Genomic DNA, 23,335 nt, shown 5'->3' on the forward strand with positions numbered 1-23,335 from the left:
TCGCTCTGAATCAGTGAGCTGTCCTCTTTATTATTTACCACTTATTATTTACTACGTATCTGTGATGATTTTGCTTTATTCCAAGTCATTGATAAAAATGCTAAACAGCGTAGGACCAAAACCAGATCCCTGCAGGACCCCACGGGAAGCACAGCCACTCCCATTCCCTGTTTACAGTCCTGTTTTGAGGCCTATCAGTTAGTTTTATATCATTCTCAGACGTTGCAAGGTACTTAGTCAAAAGCCTTACAGAGGGTTAAGTATGTTATGTCAACACTATTACCTTTATCAACCAAATTACAAATCTCGTAAAAAAAAAGTGTGACAAGATGTATTTTCCAGAAACCCATGTTGATTTGCATTAATTACATTACCCTCCCTTTAATTCTTTATTAATCGAGTCCCATATCAGCTGCTCCATTATCTTGCCTGGGATTGATGTCAGGCTGACAGTGCTATAATTACCCAGGTCATCCCATTTACTCTTTTTAAAAATGGGCACAACATTAGCTTTCTTCCTGTCCTCTGGAACATCTCCAGTGCTCCAAGACTAACTGAAAATCAACGTGAACGGTCCAGTGAGCTCTTCAGCCAGCTCTTTTAACTTGCAGCCAAGAGTTTTATCTGAACCTGCTCGTTTTAAAGTGTATAACTTTAGTAGCTTCTGTTTAACATCCTCCAGAGATACTAGTGGAATGGAAAGAGTGTTATCATCCCCATATGAGGAGACAGTCGCCAGCTTCTTTTTCACCCAAATACAGAACAGAAATATTTATTAAACACTTCTGCCTTTTCTCCATTACTATTGATAATTCTACCATTTCCATCTAGTAATGGACAGGACTTTTGTCAGGATCATTTTGGTTCCTAATATATTTTAAAACTCCTTATTGTCCTTAACTCTGCTGGCCGTATATCTCTGTGTCCCTTCACAGACTCACAGGACTTGTGCTCTTTCTCAGCTCTGTACAGTCCCTGGGAGGAACCCCCTTCAGTGTGACAGCCCTTCTCGGGGGTCTGCTCTCTCTCAGGGGTTAAGCCCCTCCACCTCCTGGAACTGCACTCTCTGTCTGAGCTTTCAGCACTCCTGTCTCTCGCCATGGGCCCCACAGGGAGTCCACTGGCTCTGGACCCCCAGGACCTCCACACCTAGAGGGAATAATGCAACCCTGATCTCTAGACTGGAGTGACTCTCCACCAGTGTAAAACAGGAGGGTTTATTGAGCATCTGAACCCAGCACAGGAAACTCTCCGGGCCCTCAGGCCTGGCGTCCCTCAGCACAGGACATCTAAGTCTCTCCTGCATCCAGGCGGGCTCTGACTGCACTCTCTACCCAGTCCAGCAGCCCCCGCCTTCCAGCCGAGGCATCCTATATCACTGGCCCCAACAGCTCCTCCCCTGTCCTTTGTTTTCTGTCCCACGTAAACAGAATGGTAGGGCCCTCTCTCTTCCATCTTTTGTTCCTCTCTGGCTGGAACTGGTTGGTCAGGTCAGCAGGGTCCTCTCTCCTTTGTCCTCCCACTGGCCAGAACCGACTGATTGCCGAGCTGGGTTAGTCACCAGGTCACCAGTTGTTAGGGTTGCGCATCTCCAGACCATTGTCTGGGGGTCGCGGCTGCCAGGCAAGATTCACACCTGGTCCTCTGCAACAACAAACCCTCTCCCACCACCTTGTTAAACATGCAGCACACAGGGAAACTGAGTGCATACACTATTCATGTAAAACACTACAAAAATCCCCAACTTTGTCGCGGTCCCTTATCAATTTTCTACAATTCCTAGCTTCTGATCTATGATTCTATGAAAGGAGTACTTGTGGCACCTTAGAGACTAACAAATTTATTTGAGCATAAGCTTTCGTGAGCTACGGTGAGTACTCACGAAAGCTTATGCTCAAATAAATTTGTTAGTCTCTAAGGTGCCACAAGTACTCCTTTTCTTTTTGTTATCTGTAAGACTCTTGCTTTAATGGTTACAGAAGTTGGAAGGTGTGTAGTAAATGAGACAGGAAATCGCGAGAAAAGAGAGGCAGAGTTAAGGTGGTTGAATGTTGCTGTGGGGAACTGGATTCTATCGGTACCAAAGAGTTCTTGTGTGATGGTATCAAATGTTCACAGTTGGTCAATATTCCTCATTTTCTGACTTTAGACTCTGGGAATCTGTCTTTCAGAAGTGTTGAGCATTTTCAGCTGCAACTGAAGTCAATGGCAGCCATATAAATGTGCCAGATGATTATATGTAATGGGTGGGTGTCTCAAATTGGACACCCAAAATTAGTGGATAGTTCTGATCTTAATCTTTCTGTGCCTCAGTTCTCCAGCTGTAAAATAGGATGATAATACCCCTTCATCATATAGGAGTGTTGTGAAAATATATTAATCAGTGCTTGTGAAGCATTGAGATATTATAGTGATGAGCGCCATAGAAAAGTGCATGAGGAAATGAAGAATTCTGTCTTCAGAGCAGGGTATTAACAGTGTGTGGCAAATAAGGCAGAGAGCTACACATTGAAAAAAGGGAAAACAAAATATCCATAGACTGTGCGGGCAGAAGAGACCGTTGTGATCATCTAGTCTGAACTCTTGTGTAATGATGGCCACAGGACTTCTGTGTTAGCTAGAGAATGTACATCACGATGTTTTTTCTATTGTGATTTAGAAATTCAATCTTTATTTAACCATTTAACCATTGCTAGTCATGGAGAATCCATGAAAGATAAATTGTTTCAATGGTTAATTACCCTCACTATTAAAAATGTATACCTCACGTCTAGTCTGAATTGATCCAACTTCAACTTCTAGCCACTGGTTCTTGTTATACCATTTGACTGTGCAGCATACAGTTATGCCATTCCAAGAGGCCTAGACAACTGTGATATCAAAAGTAACTCAACCAATCAGCACCCTTATTCTGCAGCTAATTTGCAAGCAATCATTGCATTGGTGGAATACTTGGCCCAAATGCCACACACACATAACAGCATGGGCTTTCAGCTATTCTATTTAATTATTTATACAAAGTGGACGGGGGAGATTGAAAGAGCCCGGCCCTAGAATACCTGTTAACACAGTGATTAAGGCACTGTCCTGGGAGGTGAACGATCCAAGCACATAAGTCCCCTAGTGAATCCCACTGCCCCCTTACTACTCTAGACAACATGTTCAGAAGCCAGCCTAGCTAGAAGACTGGTTCCCCTTGTACTGAGATGGAGGCCATCCAAACTTTACAGCCACCCCTCTTCCCATAGAAGGTGGCCCAATAATCCACAAAGCCAGACCTGTACACCACTTCCCTAGCCAGCAGTTCACTCCTAGAATCTTCCTTTGCTTATAGGACAGGAAGGATCTCCAAGAAAGATCATTCAGGCATTCCTCTCTTTCAGCACCCTTCTGAGTCCCTTAAGTCATCGATAATCTGTGAGGTGCCCCATAACAGTGTCATTAGTGCCAATAGGCAGCCTCACCAGTGGATCCTTCCCCACTGACTTCAGAAACCTATCTTGGTTCTGGGAGGGCTGTCATCTGCCTGGCCCTTGTGGAACCGTCTTTCCGTTCTTCTCAGTATAGAATCTCCAACAAGGATTGTTGTCTTCCTTGAATGGATGCAGGTATTTGGGAGGGCAAGCTTGACTTTCTTACGGGTTGGGCTCAGACAGATGTCTCTTACAATGCTCCCTTCCATTCAATCAGCTAGAGCATCAGAGAGAGCTTCCCCTTTCCATGCTGAGGATGTGGCATCAATTGGAAACTTCTAGCTGTGTGGAATTCCTCCTGGTTCTCATAGCCTGCCCATCCTCATCTGTCTACAGCTGTGTAAAATGCCACCTCGTCCTCTTGCCTCTGATGGTTATGGACTGCCATGCCTCTCCTCTGATTTCCTCACTCTCTGGTTCCTTGATGGCCAGCTGCTTTCTTCTTTGAATCAGGGGCAGTGATGCTTCCTCAACCTGGATATCCAGTGGACCCGCAGCCTTATGCACAGTGCATGGCAGGGGCTCCAGCCCAAGCCTTGGCATCCACACTGCTATTTTTAGTATGCTAGCTTGAGCCCCAGTAGGATAAATCTGTTTGCCCAGGCTGGGAGGCTCACTCCCAGATGCACTCCTCTGAGGCTCCATAGTGTCTGTCCTGTCGGTCCTTAAAATCAAGAAACTCTTTTCCACCAGCACAGTTATCAATGTGCACTTCATACAAAGGAATACGCTTCAGGTAGGAAAGAAAACATGAATGAATTTCTGCTCATTCACTGACCACAATCAATCCTGTGCATTTGGTCAAGACTAGGGTCCAGGGGGAAAAAAGAATATGTAATTAAAGACTATATCATAGTGAATACACATCAGAGAATTGAATTAAGGTAGCACTAGCAACCTAAATACTGGCATTTCCTAACAGTTGAGGATTTGACTTTGCAACCTAAATAACGTTCTTTTAAACATAGTTTTGTGTGTGTGATATATGTGTGTGTTTGTATATATATAGGAATTTTCTGGGTTTTGTTTGTAGTTAAAGATCTCTTTAAATGGTATATCGTGGTTTAACCTTCAAGATTTTTGTTTGTTTGTTTGTAGTTAAGTTCTGTTTAATATTTATTTTTAGTATTTCATAGATTCCAAGGCCACAGGTAAATATAAACTGTGATCAGGTCACCTTTAACCTTCTCTTTGTTAAGTTAAATGAATTGAGCACCTTGAGTCATTCACTATAAGACATGTTTTCTATAATGGGCCGTAGAGACATAGTATTACTTGAAGCAAAAGAGCAAACAAACCATATAATCGTCACACGTCAGCTCTGAACAAAAGCACTAACACAAAATGATTTTGTTCATGGCCCAGTGAACTATGACATAGTTGTGACACACTCTATATGATTTTATAAAAGTATGTTGATGAGTTTATGGAGGAGATGGTATGATGGGATAACATGATTTTGGCAATTAATTGATCTTTAACTATTCATGGTAAATAGGCCCAATGGCCTGTGATGGGATGTTAGATGGGGTGGGATCTGAGTTACTACAGAGAATTCTTTCCTGGGTATCTGGCTAGTGAATCTTGCTCACATGCTCAGGGTTCAGCTGATCACCATATTTGGGGTCGGGAAGGAATTTTCCTCCAGGGCAGATCGGAAGAGGCCCTGGGGGGTTTTTGCCTTCCTCTGTAGCATGGGGCATGGGTTACTTGCTGGAGGATTCTCTATACCTGGAAGTCTTTAAACCATGATTTGAGGACTTCAATAGCTCAAACATAGGTGAGAGGTGTATTGCAGGATTGGGTGGGTGAGATTCTGTGGCCTGCATTGTGCAGGAGGTCAGACTAGATGATCATAATGGTCCCTTCTGACCTTAATATCTATGAGTCTATGAGTGTGAATATAATATAACTAAAATATGCTTCATGCAAAAGGGCTCTTGTAAGGTATCATTACAAAGCTTATAATCTACTGAGTGTGGTCATCCTATCTGTATAAATGTATCTGAAACTAGAAATATGAAATATAACTCTGAGGGCCTATTGTAGTTATGCAAAGTGTGGGCCATTAATGGTGGTTGGAATCTTGATGACTCCTATCAACCAGGACAATTGACTGTGGATGGCTCTGTTTGCAGGCAGGCCTTCCTGTGAGTCAGGCTGGGAGGAATGAAGGCTTGGGGGTCTCACAGGACATGTGATCATGTCACCTGAACTGGAATCCATCTTTAACCTGGTGCTTTTCCACTGAGAAGGAGGGGTGGGAACCCAGAGGGACAAAGGATTCCCACCTTATGCAAAAGATATATCAGTGAGTGGAACAGAACAAGAAGGAACCATCATGAGGAATCCCCTAGCTACTACCTGAGCTGGAACAAGGGCTGTATCAGGGGAAAGCATTGTGCCCAGACTAGGAAGGTGTCCACTCTATGAAAGAAAGTTATTGAAACATCTCTAAGGGTGAGATTTTCTGTATTCCGTTTGATTAGATGTAGACTTGAGTTCTATTTTATTTTGCTTGGTAATTCACTTTGTTCTGTCTGTTACTACTTGGAACCACTTGAATCCTACTTTCTGTATTTAATAAAATCATTTTTACTTATTAATTAACCCAGAGTATGTATTAATACGGGGGGGACGGACGGACGAGGGATGAAAAACAGCTGTGCATATCTCTCTATCAGTGTTATAGAGGGCTAACAATTTATGAGTTTACCCTGAATAAGCTTTATACATGGTAAAACAGATTTATTTGGGGTTTGGACCCCATTGGGAGTTGGGCATCTGAGTGTTAAAGTCATGCACATTTCTGCAAGCTTCTTTCAATTGGAGCCTACAGCTGTTAGGGGACATTGTTCAGACCTGGGTCTGGGTTGCAGCAGGCTAGTGGGTCTGGCTCAACCCAGGCAGGGTGCTGGAGTCCTAGGTTGACTGGGCAGGAAAGCAGGGGCAGAAGTAGTCTTGGCACATCAGGTGGCAGCTCTGAGGGGGTTTCTGTGATCCAACCCGTCACACTAGTAACACAAATATCTGAAATCCCTGCTCAGTGAAGATGCCAGACTAAGCCCTGTGAATAATTTGCTTGCTACTTGGTTACAAACTCATTTATTGCACCAGACTTTGGCTTTAGTTGTTACTATCAGTGTAACTGTGACCTGTTAATATCAATGTGCTATATCATGTTTACACCATCTATCTGTATCTTCAGTGTCCTTAATTCCTTACTGAATTGTGTACCATCCTATAACTTTTCCTTTGAAACACGCATCAATTATTGCATATGTATTTTTTCAGTGTTTTACTGGAGTTTGCTATTTTTTCCCCCATCCCCTTCTTATAGCAGAAGGGCAGGAATTATTTAAAGGTAAAAAGCTTGTTTTGTTCATTTTTAGACCCACGATTAAATACAGAATATTTGGAGACTGTAAAATATTCAGTGTTCTTACAGGTTGTGAATGCAAACTCAAACCATGGTGTCACACTGTCTGGAGTGCAAAAACAGGGCAGACATGCCAAACTGGCGGTATATTCTATAATTAGACTTCAACCTGGTAACAAATGTGAATTCCTGGATCACTGTACCGGTCTTACCATGGAGTCGCAGACACTCCTCTGGGGCTCTCCAGTCTATCTTTCCACCCAAGCAAGCTGGACTTAGTGATACATTGGCACTTAACCAAAATTACAAAATATTCACAGTGCTTCCAGTCCCAAGAGACTAGTCACTTACCCAGGATCAATTGGTACCCCAGATCTTACACCAAAGACAACACCTGTAGCCAATCCTTTAATAAACTATCTCTAGGTTTATTAACTAGGAAAAAGAAACAAGTTATTTATAACTTAAAGCAGGCAACATATACACAGAAGGGAGGTCAGTCTATGGTTTCAAAAGGTGACAGAGAGATAGTAGTCTGTCAGCACTGAATGTCTTTTCAGGTTTAACCCGTGCCAACCAGCATGGGGATCTCTATGCTTATGTTTAGGAATCCTTGCCCCTCAGAGTCCAGACAGCATAAAAGAAATTCAGTTTCCTCTTGTCAAGGATTTTTATCCCCTCCCCTCCAGAATCCAAAACTGATGGGATCTGTTCATGTGTTGGTCTCTCATTCCTGGTGGAAGTTAGGAATGCAATCAACAAAATCTGTCTTTTGATGCTACACAATATGTCAGTCACCTTCAGTGGGTCATTCTTGTATGCAGGGTAAGCACTTTACCTTAATCAATGCTGCTTTTCCTGTTTTGGTGAGTTACACAATTACAAAGGTTTACAGTGAAAATACTCAATATAACTTTATACTGGGGCTATAGAAATTATCAGTGAGAGCAATACATGCAGCATTCTAGAAGCATTTTATAAAGTCTAAAGACAATCTTATCAACTTACCATCTACTATCTGTTCTGATGATGCTGACACCCCAGGAAAACAAGACTTATTTCCAGCTATGCATTTGTAAGTGTTCAGTAAAGCCTGGGGCCTTGGCGTGAGCTAGCACCTGTTCTGCCAGTGTGTCACCTGGAACAGAGAGGTTTTACTGTTAATTATAAAAACAACACATGATGACTGAGGTTTTGCCAAAATCAAACTGCCACAACTCACCCATCTCCCCCACCCACCACATGCACAGATGCACGCCGGCCCAGTCACACTTCTACACATTCACTGCCAAGCACTACCTTACATGCATCTACAGTCCCATTCACAAACTTGTACACATGCATGCAGACCCAGGTGCACCTTTTCACACCCCTACACACCATGGTTGCACTAAGAGCCCCTCAATGCCAGCTGGCAGAGGGCTCACTGGCAGAGGGAATGCTTGGAGGGGGCATGCAGGGTCACATTCCTCCCCCCCCGCCCACAGATTGTTCAGTCACAAGGTACAGCTGGGCCACCTTCCTGCAGGGCAGCTGAGCCAACGAGCTGCACTGGGCAGAGAGAGGGAGCTTCTCTAACTCTGCTGGGAAAGGCAGAAGGAACAGCTGGGAGTTACAGGGAGCAGCCGCTGCTTTCCAGGCGGGGGTGGCACTGCTTTACCAGGGGGGAGGGGCTGCCTGGCGTGGCATGACTCAGCTGTTCTGGGGTTGTGCCCCCCCGCCCCCCCACTATTAGCAGGCATGGGTCGTCTCTGCTCACTGGTCTGTAAACTCCCTTCAGGTCTGACACGCTTATTAGACCTAACTTATTATTGTCCTAGTATTTATCTGCCAAGAGAGTTGTGTGTAGTATCAAATGAAAGCTGGTGACACACTGGTCAATAATATCATTGTGTGCTGTATGTTTGGAGGGTGTTTATTGAGTTATGCATGTGTGCTGGAAATATGGTTCTGAAATATGTTTTGGGGGCAAAGTTGTTAAACAAGTTTGTCCTAGACAAAGAACATATGAACGGTCATACCAGGTCGGGCCAAAGGTCCATCTAGCCCAGTATCCTGTCTTCCGACAGTGGTCAGTGCCAGGTGCCCCAGAGGGAATGAACATAACAGGTAATCATCAAGTGATCCATCCCCTGTCACCCATTCCCAGCTTCTGGCAAACCGTGGAATGTTCCTTTGCCAATGTCTATAACATAAATAGGGATGCCAAAGACAATGGGCAGCTCATTTGCATCTGAGGTCATCAGGTGGATGAGGAAACATCATGGTGTCAGCATGCTGTAGGACACCACAGGCTGAACTCAAGAGAGGACCTTGGGAGTCAGCCTGACTCTTGAGACAAAGACAAGGCACTTTGGGGAATATAAGGAGAAGCAAAAAGGCATCTTGTTACCCATCACTGAGGGGACAAAGAGGTCAGTACTCTTTGAAGCTATGAACAGTGGATTCCCAGCTAGGTTGGTTGGTCGACACTGAAAAGTGACTGTAGGTGAGAACTCTTTAGACAAAGCTTGGTAGCTGCTAAGGTTATATGTAGACTCTTAGAAGTGTGTTATTCTTTTTTTATTTGTAACCATTTTCTGTTTCTGTTATCACTGCTTAGTAACACTTAAATCTCTATTATTAAACTTATTCTTGTTTTATTATAAATCCATCTCAGTGTTATGCTGCAGCGAGGGACACATCCTCAGCTGAGACAACAGGCTGGCGCATATGCTCTCTTTGGAGACAGTGGACGTGATATTTCTGTGGGCATCCAGTAACAGGGACTGGATGCCACAACGGAACATTATTCCAGAGGTCTCGGGAAATGTAGTATACCCAGGATTATCTGCATGACAAGGCAAGGACGGGCAGAATCCTAAAGAGTTTGTTGGGCCACCTAACAGACTGAAATGTTGAGGAGCTGACACGCAGTTTAGTCACAGCAAATTTCTCTCTTTCTGAGACAGGGTATCAAGGTGACTTAGAGTTCTGGACTCCCTGACAAAGCGTCTCACACACCCACATGCACGCTTTCAACTTGCACACTTTCATGCTTTTCACATAGCAACACATTGGCATGTGTTGGGATTGGCATGATTTAGTTGGGGATTGGTCGTGCTTTCGGCAGGGGGTTGGACTAGATGACCTCCTGAGGTCCCTTCCAACCCTGATAGTCTATGATTCTATGTGCACATTCATCTCCATACACATCTTCATTTGCAATTTACACTTGCATCCCACGTTTGCACCCACATATTCCCTCATTACACACTCTTTCAGATACATGCAAACATAACAATGAAACTAACTATTCTATCTATGTGTGGAAGAGCTGGGACTTTAAAATGTTCATCACTGCCAAACCAGTAAGCACCTGTCTGTGATTTCCTCCTCAGATACGGTGGGTTCTACCCTCAGATCCGCTACCAGATTGGAGAAACCTATGGCAAAACCACCTCTCGCCTGCTGACAGACTGCAGTGTTCTGAAGAGCCCTTGCTCTGTGCTGGCACCGCTGATGAAGCCAAGGTTCACAGAGGACTTTAGTGGTACAAAGCATCCTTCAAACCAGATGCTGGATCAAAACTACAGTTACCTTCCCGGATACACTGGTGAGTGAAACTCAAGATTTTGCCAAGGAATAAACACAAAGGGAAGTTCTGCCAGCTGAAGTCAGAGGTTTCACCGAGGTGGCCTGGGTTTGTGTTTATGATATTTGGACTAGTAGGACATGCTTTCATGGAACAATCACAGTTCCATTAGACTCCTGTGGGTCTCATTGCGGATGCTGTGTGATGGTGGTGGCCTGTGATATACAGACTGTCAGACTAGATTACCACAATGATTCCCTCTGACCTTAGAATTTAAGGATCTTTAATGAGACCTCTCATTCTCCTGTTGCCAGAGGTGTTACAATGTGCATCTTCTCATTCTCCTCATTACCAAGCACCTGTAGAGTGAAGCGTTTCCTTCTCTTTAGAGAAGTGCCCGCATAGATTTGCACTTACAGGATTTTGCATGCACCCTCAGTATTGACCCTGGGCTCCTCTGGAATAGAAGTGCCCTTGGGCAGCACACATGCTCCCTGTGCAACAGATCTGAATATCTGAAACCAAGATTGCATTAGCAGCAGCACGCTGGGCCCCGTGTAAGCTCCTCTTTGAGGCGTAGCTCCTTGTTCACTCAGCTGGGTCGAGTTCTTTTCTCATGTGTTTTTCCTGTAGTATTTGAGAAGTAGCTGTTGTGACTGTAAGATTTTATAGCAGCTGGTCAGTGTTGCATTGCATCACTGTTTGGCCTACCCTAGGTAGGTGGAAGAGACTAGCAGATCTGCTTTATGATACAATCATGTATCTCTGCAGTATTGAATAGTTTTACTCCTGATCTGAGCAGGGATGGCTTCCTTACAGCGATGGGTTCAGGAATTGCACCTCTGTGACACCAAAATGTCCATCACTGTCTGACTTGGCTCAGTGATTGGTCCTCCCAAGGCATGCTCCATATACTTGTCACCACCTAAAGGAGGTGATGGCAACCTTCACTTAGCCCTCGCTGTTAAGTGCTTTGGCACAACCAAGCCATCAGTATGACAACTGAACACCAATTGACAGACTCGTGGTGATCTCAAGTGAAACGACCCTTTGCAGGGTGAACACTGAAAGAGAAAAATAGGCTCCTACCTATGTGTATGCCCCCTCCATGTGGAAGGCCTCTCTCCTGCAAAATGCAATGACCCGACCAATCAAATACATGAACAGAAGATTGATGTCCTCGCACTATAAGAGGTTCGCTTATTGGACCACAAGAAAGCATCAAATGTCACATTCCAGGATATCACTTAGCAGTGAGCCAACACCACCCAAAACATGGACCAGCAATGTTCATGAGACAACAGCTGTGGAATACCTGCTCTGTGGACTCAAACTCTTCAACACTATATGCTATCACAATGAGAATCAGCCAGCTTAAGATCACAAATATCTGTAAGCCACCATATGTCACCTGGCCCACATTGGTTTTAGCAAATCACAGCCACCCTTCAATATGGGTTGGAGACATCACTAGCCATCTTACGTCCTGAGGTTCTGACAACAAGGATCCCATGGGCAAACAGCTGCTTAAATGGACCTTGAACCAAAACTAGCACCTACTGTTTGATCTAAGCACCCAGGAACCTTTCATCCTGCAAATGGAGAAAAGATGACTCACCCGACTTATGCTTCGTGTCCCATGCCTGGAATGCATGGCCCCTAGTGGTGGAACAAACTGTCCTCAGTGATTTTCCACATAGCCAATGCTGACCTTTTGTCATACGCATCAGTGTCCTAGTCCCCTAATCACATTGGAAAAGCCACGTTGGAACTTTAGGAAGGACCCCTGGAACAGCTACATGGAACCATGGAAAAAGTGGTTCGACAAAGCCCTGTGAACATGCATAGTTATGACAGGTTCATCAATCTCCTTAAAGAGGCTGTAAAAAGGAACATCCCCTGTGGCTACAGGAAAGCCTACATTCCCTGCTGACTGGTGGACAGTGAGGCTCCCCTAAAGCAGTCCAGGACAACAGATAACCTTGCTGCTGCAACCACACTCCTGGAAACACTGAACTCTGCTAGGTAAGAGTGATATACAAAAGCTATGCAGAGCCTCGATTTCACCCACTCAACCAGGAAAGCCTGGAAGCTTCCCCGTAACCATGGCAGTGCCAACCCTCCGCTTTGCACAGTGTCATATGTCACAGCTGACGCCATTACCACCCTAATGTGCTTGAATTCCAAGATCTTCATCACAAATGGACAGTGAAGACAGAGCTTTACTGCTCCCTGTCCTACTGCCCAGCAACACTGAATCTATCAAAGCCTTTCACTAGAGAAAAAGTGAACAAGCCCCTAAAACTCACCAAACTTGGCAATACAGCAGGCCCAGATGGCATTTTCCCAGAATTTCTGAAAAACCTAGGCCAGCATGGCCACAACTAGATGACATGCTTCTTTACCAATGTGTATGCCCTTGGCCAAATGCCTAAGGTGTGGCAACAGGCAAAGGTCACCACCATCCTGAAACTGCAGAAAGCAGATAAGCTGAAAAATTAACAGCTGGTATCATTACTATGCATAATATACAAGCTCTTGGGAAGGATACTACACCCATCTTTGAGTACTGAGGCTCAAAAGAGCAATCTCGGTTCAGACTGGGATGAAGTACCTGTGATCAGGTACATGCACTGATGACCTACATGGAAGCTGGCTATCAATATGGGCTCAAACCAGCAGCAGCCTTTGTGGATTTGTCCTCAGCATATGACATGGTTTGATGGGGCAGCCTGATTCTGAAAGTGTCGAAAATTGCATGATGGAGAGCAACGCTGCACCTACTGACGGTTATGCTCACCAATCACAAGTGTTGCATTCTTCTACTAGAACAGACCAGCTGACCTCGTTTGCTGAACAATGGGCTGCCACAGGAATTCGTCTTGGCACTGTCTCTCTTTAATATTTATCTCAGTGACATGCCATGGAGCCAGTCATGAAAATTTGGATATGAGAGTGATCTCACACTCGCCGTCAAGTGAGCCTTTCAACCAAGCAGAAGACATCCTCACAACGCGAGATCTGCAGAACCTGAAGAAGTGCTGCCGGTCCTGGTGACTCCGACCGAACCCTCAGATTGCTGCCTCCTCATTCCACCAGAGCAACCGGCATGTAAAGACATGGCTGCGTTTGGCGCTGCAGGTGACATTCACGCAAGAGGGCTTCCCACGATATCTGTGTGGCTCTGGATTGTAGCCTATCGTCTGATAGAAACCACTGCCAGAATAAAGGCTAGGAACAGTACAATCCACAAACTAGCCAAGACCAGTGGGGGAGCAGATGCTCACACCTTGCAGACAACCACCTTGGCCCTCAGCGTCAGCGGCTGAATACTGCGTGCCAGTAGGAGTAGATAGTGCACATATGAAACTTGCCAATGGGCAACTGAACACTGCTATGCAAATTGTCACAGAAGTGCTGAACTTAACATTGACTTTCTGATTCCACGTCCTTGCGCATTTCTTACCAACATCCCCCGAAGAGAAGCAGCAATAATACAAGAATACGACTCTGTGATAACAAACTCAGACTTGCTCATCTATGAAGGTCTCCAACCCCGCTCCTGAGATGCCACCTTAAATCCAGGAACCCTTTCTGGTTAGCAGCTAAAGCTCTCAAAACCTCAGGAGTGTCACCAAAAGACAAGTGGTGGAGGCTATGTAAAAACTGTAGGGTCAAGAATCAAGACCTGATCACGGATCCTACAGAACAATTACCTACCTTCACCATGCTGCATAAGACATGGATCCTAGCGAACCACATTGGAACGTCACACAGGTGCTGCAATTGCCTACTGCACACATGGAAAATGAAGAAGTCTTATATGTGAATGTGGAGAAGACATCCAAACCATGGAACATCTAGTGCATTACTGCCCACTAAGATCTTTTGCTGAAGGACAGCCTTGATGTATTCCATATTACTGGAAGCCATAGAGTGGATGACAAACTTGGATGTTGACCTTTTAATGTTACTTTTGAAGTTGGCATATGAAAACAGAAGAAGATCCCTACAGTCTGAAAGGCCTTCGTCGTCTAGCAGACTTTATAGCCTGAGCATCTGGTCTGATCATCAGGGCAAACCAAGCTCCCTGGTGGTGTCTCCTCCAACATTCTTGTTGCAGAAATGTTCGGGAGCTTCAAGGCAGTGGCTTACATCCAAAAGGTCTCAGATCTGAAATGTGCCTGGGTATAATCTAAGGAACCTAAGCAGTTAGTCTGTGCCAAAACTCTGGGTGCAACAGATGTGCTCAAGATGAAGCCATGCGCCACAACCTTTAAAAACCACAGCTGTTGCACATATCCTTCACTTTATATAAAATGATTAAATTAAAATTTACCTAAACAAACATCTCTCCCCATATAGAATCAACAATGCTCAGCGAGTCTCTGGATTATTTTTAACTATTCTTCAAAATACATGTCCAAGATCAGAAGGGACCATTGTGATCATCTAATCTGATCTTCTGTATAACACAGGCGAGAGAACTGCCCCAAAATAATTCCTACACCATATATTTTAGAAAACAGACACTCTTGATTTTTAAAATTTGTCAGGAGGGAGAATCCACCTCAACTCTTGCAATATTGTTCCTATAGTTAATTTCTCATCATTAAAAATGTATGTCTTATTTCCAGTCTGAATTTGTCTAGCTTCATCTTCCAGCCATTGGATTGCATTATATCTTTCGCTGATAGATTGAAAAGCCCATTATTAAATGTTTGTTCCCCATGTAGATACTTATAGACTGTGTAGTCAAGTTACCCCTTAACCTTCCTTTCTAAAGCATGTTGTCTAATCCTTTAATCATTCTTGTGGCTCTTCTTTGAACCTTTCCAATTTATCAACATCCCTCTTGAATTGTGGACACCAGAACTGGACACAGGATTCCAGCAGCAGTCGCACCTGTGCCAAATACAGAGATAAAATAATCTCTCTGCTCCTACTCAGGATCCCCCCTATCTATGCATCACAGGATCTCATTGGCTGTTTTGGTCACAGCATCACACTGGGAGCTTACGTTCAGCTGATTATCCACCATGACCCCCAAATCTCTTTCAGAGTCCCTGCTTCCCAGGATAGAGTCCCCTATCCTGTAAGAATGGCCTATGAGTTTTGGTCCTAGATGTATACATTTACATTTAGCCATATTACAATGCATATTGTTTGCTTGTGCCCAGCTTACCTAGTGATCCAGATTGCTCTGAATCAATGACCTGTCCTCTTCATTATTTGTCACTAAGGCTGTGAATCTGTCAGGGAGGTCACGGATTCTGTGAATTTCTGGGCCCTCCGTGACTTCTGCAGCGTCTGGTGCTGCTCACCTGGGGTCCACCTGAGCAGTTCAGGCAGCCCCTGGGCCAGCCGCAACGACTGCTACAGGGGCAATCTCAGGCCATTGCGCCTTCCCCTCCCCTCCCCCCAACAGCAGCAGCAGGAGTTTGGGTGTGGAAGGGGGTTGGGGTGTGGGAGGGAGTGAGGGTTCTGGGCAGTGATTACCTTGGGGGGGGTGCTCCCCGGAAGCAGTGAAATGTCTCTTGTCTCCTAGGCAGAGGAGCGGCCAGAGGGCTCCACGTGCTGCCTCTGCCCACAGGTGCCTCCCCTGCAGCTCCCATTGGCCGGAGCCTGGGGAGCTGCGCAAAGCCAGGTAGGGAGTTTGCCAGCCCTGCCAACCTCCACCCCAGAGCAGCAGCGGGATCCCGGGCCGCCCCTCTTCCCCCAAGAGCACCCGGGGTACCCCTGAGCCGCTCCCTGTTCCAGAGCCCCCAAGTTTTAGTTGAGGATATATAGTACAAGTCCTGGACAGGTCACGGGCTGTGAATTTTTGTTTACTGCCTGTGACCTGTCCATGACTTTTACTAAAAATACCTGTGACTAAAACATAGCCTCAGTTATCACTCCCACAATTTGTGTGTCATTTGTAAACATTATTAGTGATGATTTTATGTTTTCTTCCAGGTCATTGACAAAATATTAAATAGTGTAGAGCCAAGAACCGATCCCTGCAGGAACTCGTTGGAAATATGCCACCCTCAATGACCGTTCACTATTTACAGTTAGATTTTGAGACCTATCAGTTAGCCAGTTTTTAATCCATTTAATGTGTGCCATGTTAATTTTTTATCATTCCAGTATTTTAATCAAAATGCCTTCTGTACCAAGTCAAATGTTTTACAGAAGTCTAGAAAGACAAGGCGAATGAGGTAATATCTATTATTGGACCAACTTCTGTTGGTGAGAGAGACAAGCTTTTGAGATCACACAGAGCTTTTCCTCAAGTCTGGGAAGCTAACTCAGTCCAGGTCTACACTACAGAGTTAACTAAAATGTAGCTCCCGCAGATGTAACTCACCCACTACACCAACTTAACTCCACCTCCGCAAGAGGCGTGGCACTTAGGTTGACGCAGTGTCATTGTAGACACTGTGTTGCTTACATCGACTGTTGCTGCCTTTCAGACGCCATCCCACAATGCCCCACACTGACAATTAAGTCAGTGCAAGCACTCCTGGTGAGGATGCGCACCACCGACACAAGGAGCGTAGTGTGGACATGCAAAAGTGGTTGAATTACTGCCGTGGCCGTACATCAACGTAACTTAGGTTAACTGAATTTTGTAGTGTAGACTTACCCTCAGAGAGTCACTGCTAAATACAAGGGGGAACAGATTGTTTAGCATAAGTAGTTAACACATTTCAAGGGACCAGGAAGGGAGGGAGCAGCTGGGAGGGTTGTAAGTGGGTTATGGATATGTCTGTCGTCTGGGCACAGTGGGACCTCCCCAGCGCACATAGCCTATGGGACAGACCTTTCCCCCCCTTGAAATGGGCACTCTCTCCTTCCCCTGATTGCGTCCATGTACACATTCATATAGCTTGGCTTGTTCTGTTTTACAGGGTTCATTCCCTACCAAAATGCCCAGTTTGGACCATGCTGTCCCACACCAACCACTGAATCAAGAGCCCCCCTGCTAATGGTGCTGCCAGCACAGGGGCAACAGTCGTGGGTGGACACAGACCCTGGTGACTCTAGGCAGCTACGTGAGCAGAGAAAATATATCCCCTGCCATCCTGGCATTAGGTTGGCATGTGGGCATGGATGGAAGAGTTCATCCTCCCCTACTGGCACGCCACTGGCATCTGAGCAGGAGGAGAGGAAGGCACCTGGCTATCCTGACGTGGCACTGGCATGTGGGCAGCAAAAGAATCATGGACCCTGCCATCCTGACGTGGCACTGGCATGTGGGCAGGGATGGAGGAGCTCTCCCTGCCTCCGTGGAACCAAACAGGTGTGTGGGCGTGGATGGGAGAGCTCTGTGCCACACGTCTCCTGCAGAGACAGGCAGCGTGGGGGAGGTTCGCTCTGTTACTCTGGCTCTACACAGGGAGTGAGCTGGATCAAGCTGGCTTTGTGCTGGCATGGAGAAGTCCTTACCATTCTGGTACTCTTCAGGCCTGTGAGCACGTGGGGATTTTGAGAGGGCCATGCCAGACCTCCAGCACACAGTTGTGTAGACATGGTGGGAGTTCTCTCTACCCAGGTATGTGGACACAAAGAGAGTTCTCTCTGCTGTCCTTACACTGTTCAGGTATGTGAGCATGGAAAGGGATATGCTGCTGCACAGAGCTGTGCAGGGATGGATGGTGATGAGTTCACTCTGCCACATTGCAAACGCTGCATAGGTACATGAGCATGGGAGAGACCTCCCTCCTAATCTGGCATTACCAAGAACTTCCTACAGGCCTGGAAGAGGGAGAATCTGGAATGGCACTGCCCTGGTATGTGAGCAAGGAGGAGAGTTTTGTGCCTCAGCACCACTACCTAGTGCATAGATTCATAGATCTTAATTTTGGAATGGCCCCCTGTGATGATCTAGTTTGACCCCCTGCATGACACAGAGCCAGAACCTCCCCCAGCGATTCCTGCATCAAGCTCAACAACTTCTGTGCTAGAGCAGATCTTTTAGAAAAACATCCAATCTTGATTTAGAAATTGTCAGTGATGGAGAATCCACCATGACCCTTGGTGAGTTGATCCAATGGTTAATTACCCTCACTGTGAAAAATGTATGCCTTATTTCTATGCTATATAAGTGCATGCCCCATGCTCATCACTATAATACTGGGGGCGGGCTGGGGTGGGGGAGGGGCAGATCCACAGGTGTATTTAGACACCTCCCTCCTGGTCAGGATTCTCATCTGAGAGCCTGCTCCTGGCGTTAGGCACCTAAGCCAGGTCAGTTCTTTCTTATGAAGCATGGAAGCCAATGGATCAGGAGATTCACCTCGAAGGTGGCAGACCTGGTTTCAAATCCCTAGTCTGTCTAATTTGGAGCAGGGATCTGAACCCAGGTCCGCCACCTCCCTGGGGAGTGTCCTAACCACCAAGCTAGTGCATACTCAGGAGGGCACTCTCGCTTACTCTCTCCTGCTGAAGCTGTTCCACTTTCTATAACTAAATCGCCATGGGAGCTGGGACCAGAATTCAAGGGTCCACCCACTTCCGAGGTGCATGCCCTAGGCACTGATCTGTAGAGTCATTTTTACTTTCTCTCCGGCCTAACAAATATTTAATCACTCTATTTAGTTTAGCCAAGAGAAGGCTAATAAGTGACTTGATCATTAGAGGGAGGTTTCTGGCCTGTGTTAGATAAGAGCTCAGACTACATCATCATACTGAAATCTACGAATCTATGCCAAGGGCGTGGGAACGGGGAGGATCCAGGCTTTTAAAAGTGCCTTGGGGGAAGAGGCAGAGTGAGGGTGGGGCCTTGGGGGAAAAGGCAAAGTGAAGGCAGGGCCTAGGAGGATGGGAGGGGCCTTGAGGGAGGAGTGGGGTGGGGCCACAGTCCAGGCACTGGTGGCCCCCCACTTCTAGGGAGCTTCCGGTGCTCCTGATTTATGCATAATGATTTAGGCACGGGGGGGAGGTTCAGTATTATGCTGGCACTCTCCAGGTTTGTACATGGCCATAAGGAAACCTTCGTGCTTTGCTACTACTGGCCATGGTGGAATTTTCTGATACCAGCAGTATGTAGGTACATGAGGGGAACTCCTGGCACAGAACTACTATGTGGGTATGAAGGAGTTTTCCATACCTGGTTTTTGGTTTTTGAACCATTTCCTGTTTCTCTGCTTTTGTTTTTTTGTCTTTTATTCCTTTTTTGAAAAAAGGTCTCTCTACTTTCACCCCATTGGAGCTAATCAGACCAGTCACCTGAGCAAAGAGAAATAGAGTAATTTACTAAAGTGCAGCTCCACTCTTATTACTGGCCAGGATACTGTTTGAGTCAGCAGATTGGTTTGCAATAGGTACGTCTACACAGCAACACCATTCCCCGTGGCAGTGACTCTTGGAGCGGAGTCAACTGACAGCCTCCCAGGGCTCATGCTACAAGGCTAAAAGTAGCCATGTAGGTGTTCAGGCTTGGGCTGAAGCCCGTGCTCTGAGATTCTCTCCTCTCGCCAGGTCTCAGAGCCTGGATGTCTACATGGCCATTTTTAGCCCTGTAGCATGAGCCCAAGTTAATTGACCAGGGCTCTGAGACTCGCTGCCCCTGGGGTCGGGGGGCGGTTGCTGTGTTGATGTATCCTCTGTGTATCTAATCATAGCTGCTGATTTTAGAGACAGAACTAAGATTTTACTGTGTTTTATTCCTTTTAACCCTGTGGCACCAACCCAACTATGGGAAAGTGTGCTGCCGTCTGTTCCTTGCTATGTGTCAGAAGGATTCCTTACCAGGTTATAATCAGTCATGCTTGTGCAAATCCACTGAAGGCAGAAATTAGGTGATTTTCCCCAAGCAAGTCAGTAGCAGTGTTGGATGTAGATCCAAGGAGTCCTGCATCCTTGTCCCTTACTCTAAGCACTAGTTTATAGGACTGATTTTCAAAAGATTTCTGCACTTAACAGCTCCCATTATTCTCAGCTGAACCCTTGAAAATCTGCCATGACGAGCCAGTTGATCTGCCATATTAGTGACTGCACAAAAGGGTCTCAGATCATCCCAGGTGTTAAAGTACAGTAAAGGCATAAAAACAGGCAGGATATGTGATCTGTGGGCTCTGGCAATGCTGGGAACGGAAGAGACCCAAGAGAGGAAGAAGATTTCATTGGCACTTGTTTTATTTTGGTTTTCAGCCTGTTAGGATTGAGGGAGTGCCTTTGGATGCAGTGACTGAGACAGTGGACGTAAGCAGATATAATCAGCTCCCAAAGCTGGATGTCCCAAACCTGATCCAACGGAAAGCCATTTCAGGTAGGAGAGAACAAGACCACATACAGGATTAGCCCAAGCAGTTACTCAACCATTTCACTGCAAAATGAACATTCTCCTCATCCTCTTTTCCCTCTGAAAATCTTAAAGAGACTTGTCAGTGGCTTCCACTCCATTGCAAAGATGTGTATTATTATCCACATTTCACAGATGGAGAAACCAAGACACAGAGGCTGGGTGAGTGGTGCAAGGCCAGCTGCGTTAAAGAGATATATGGGTGTCTGATTTGGTTTAGCAGCTCCTCATTGGTTGAGTTTTGATTACAATCCAAATTCTTTTTTTCCCCAATCACAAAGGCCCAAATTCAAAAAGTTACTTAAGTGCCTATCTGTCCCTTCAGGCACCTACGTTCAACATTTAAGTGCCAACACCATTCTCAAACAAACTGCTCACCTGCTACCTAAGCTGTAGTTAACTAAGTTTTCATGGTGGGCATGTGCAAAACCCCTAAGTCCAGACACCACCCCAGAGCTAATGAGCTACTCAGAACCCTAGCCCTGATGGCCCTGAAGCAGGGTGCTCAAACTGCCCCCATCTCACCTGTGGGGCCCTATCTGGTAGGTGTGCACACCTGAGACCTGGTACCAGCACAAAAGACAGCCCTCGAAACATGCATTGTGTGTGTGTGCATGAGCCCATCCAGGTAATTAAGGAATTCACCTGGGATAATCATAGAATCATAGAATATCAGGGTTGGAAGAGACCTCAGGAGGTCATCTAGTCCGACCCCCTGCTCAAAGCAGGACCAACACCAACTAAATTACCCCAGCCAGGGCTTTAAAAACCTCTAAGGATGGAGATTCCACCACCTCCCTATGTAACCCATTTCAGTGCTTCACTACCCTCCTAGTGAAATAGTTTTCCTAATATCCAACCTAGACCTCCCCCACTGCAGCTTGAGACCATTGCTCCTTGTCCTGTCGTCTGCCATCACCGAGAACAGCCCAGCTCCATCCTCTTTGGAACCCCCCTTCAGGGAGGTTTAAGGGAGACCCAACTTCAAATCCCAGCTCTGTCTCTCACATCCCTAGTGAATACCATAGCTATTGGTTCTCCTGGGATAGGCTTCTTTGAATTTCTCTGTTGAAATAATGACAGGTTTCAGAGCAGCAGCTGGGTTCGTCTGTATCCGCAAAAAGAAAAGGTGCCACAAGTCCTCCTTTTCTTTCTGTTGAAATAGTTATTAAATATAATCCCCAGCTAAGACAGACTGACTCTATAAGCTGGTGGTTAGGGCACTAGCTGGGATGTGGGAGATCCAGGCTGAAGTCCCTGCTTCAATTAATAGCTAATTACTTATACCAAGTGGGATAGATTCCCACCCCGGAACACCCAACAGTGTGGTGGTTGGAGCACTCACCTGGGAGGTGGGCTTAAGTCCCTGTTCCAAATCAGGAAGAGCCAGGATTTGAATACAAGCCTTCCATGCTCTGGATGAGTGCCCTGTCCACTAGGCTGTTGGGTCATCTGTCTCACACAGTTGGATTTGGGTTAGAAAACTCAGGGTTTCAGCTGCTGTTAGGGCATGGGCTGATTAAGTGGTTGACCTCGCATTGGTGCCTCACTCAAGGAGAGAAAGTTCACAGCTGAAGATCCTGAGCAGAAGGAGGGATCTATCTCCAGTCTGTCAGTCAGGCACCTAAAGTCTAGGTCAATGGGAGGAGTTAAGCACCTAACTACCTTTGAAGATCTGGATCTAAGCTCCATCCCTTTCCTCTGCATTTCACTCCTGGCTAGCTTTGGCAGCTCCCTTCCCAGTTTGCTGTCTTCTGAGGATCCTTCCTGTAGGTGCTTAACTATCTCCATGCATCATATGAAGAGCCTGGGCACCTAAGATTGGGGGTGAGAATTCCTCTGGGTGGCCGGGCACCTAGGGGTTAAGTGTTGCAACACCCAAGTTTGGAGCTGATCCCAAAAGTCCAGTTGCAGGTATAAGGGTGAGTTCAGAATACATCAAATATGCTAATCACTCAGTAAAATTCTCTGCCTGTGCTACGCCAGCAGACTAGAGGATCACAATGGTCCCTTCTGGCCTTAAAGTCAGTGGATCTATGAATCCACCTCTGACTATGCCTCCTTCCTTTTCTCTAGCCCAGGTTGAGCAGAATCTCGGCGCTTGCTTCACAGTGAACAAAGGTTACTTACATGTTCCCGGAGGTCTCTGAGTGGCCTCTGCATACGCCCACTCATGGGATGCGCCGGCTGGTGCAGCTCTGAAGACGGACTCTTACATAGCAGTGCCCACTGGAGTGCTCACACGCCCCCTCTTGCTCCGCCCCCCTCACTGTTCCTGAATGTTCTGAAAGAGAGGCTATAAAAGGGCGCCCAGCACTCTGTCCGTCTCAGTCCTTCCATCATCGCCTCCTCCAGTCCATGTTGTAATTAGGCCTCTGAGGAAGAGGGGAAGGTGGTCGAGGGAGTGTGAATTTGCAGAGTCCATCTCAAAGAACTCTGGTTACAAGTAAATGGCCTCCACATATTCCCATGCATGGGATAGATTGCCAAACAGTAGTCCTGTGAAGAAAGGTAGGATGAGGAGTCTTAATTAAGAAAAGATTGAATGACTGCTCTGCCAAATTGAGCAGCAGAGCTGAACCCTAGGTCCAGAGAGCAATGGTTTTTTTAAAATGCGT

General features: G+C 46.0%; 1 protein-coding gene across 1 annotated transcript in view; it reads left to right on the forward strand.

Moving 5' to 3' along the window:
• The window catches only part of CIMIP2A (ciliary microtubule inner protein 2A), a 57,236-nt gene that overhangs the window by 6,141 nt on the left and 27,760 nt on the right, over window positions 1-23,335 (forward strand). Inside the window, exons 2-4 of the mRNA XM_073314808.1 lie at window positions 10,233-10,447; window positions 14,550-14,614; window positions 20,567-20,684. Of these exons, the coding sequence (XP_073170909.1) occupies window positions 10,233-10,447; window positions 14,550-14,614; window positions 20,567-20,684 (398 nt within the window). The remainder of the gene's footprint in view (window positions 1-10,232; window positions 10,448-14,549; window positions 14,615-20,566; window positions 20,685-23,335) is intronic.

This window comes from Lepidochelys kempii, chromosome 16, assembly GCF_965140285.1.
Source record: "Lepidochelys kempii isolate rLepKem1 chromosome 16, rLepKem1.hap1, whole genome shotgun sequence".
Taxonomy (NCBI): Eukaryota; Metazoa; Chordata; order Testudines; family Cheloniidae; genus Lepidochelys; species Lepidochelys kempii.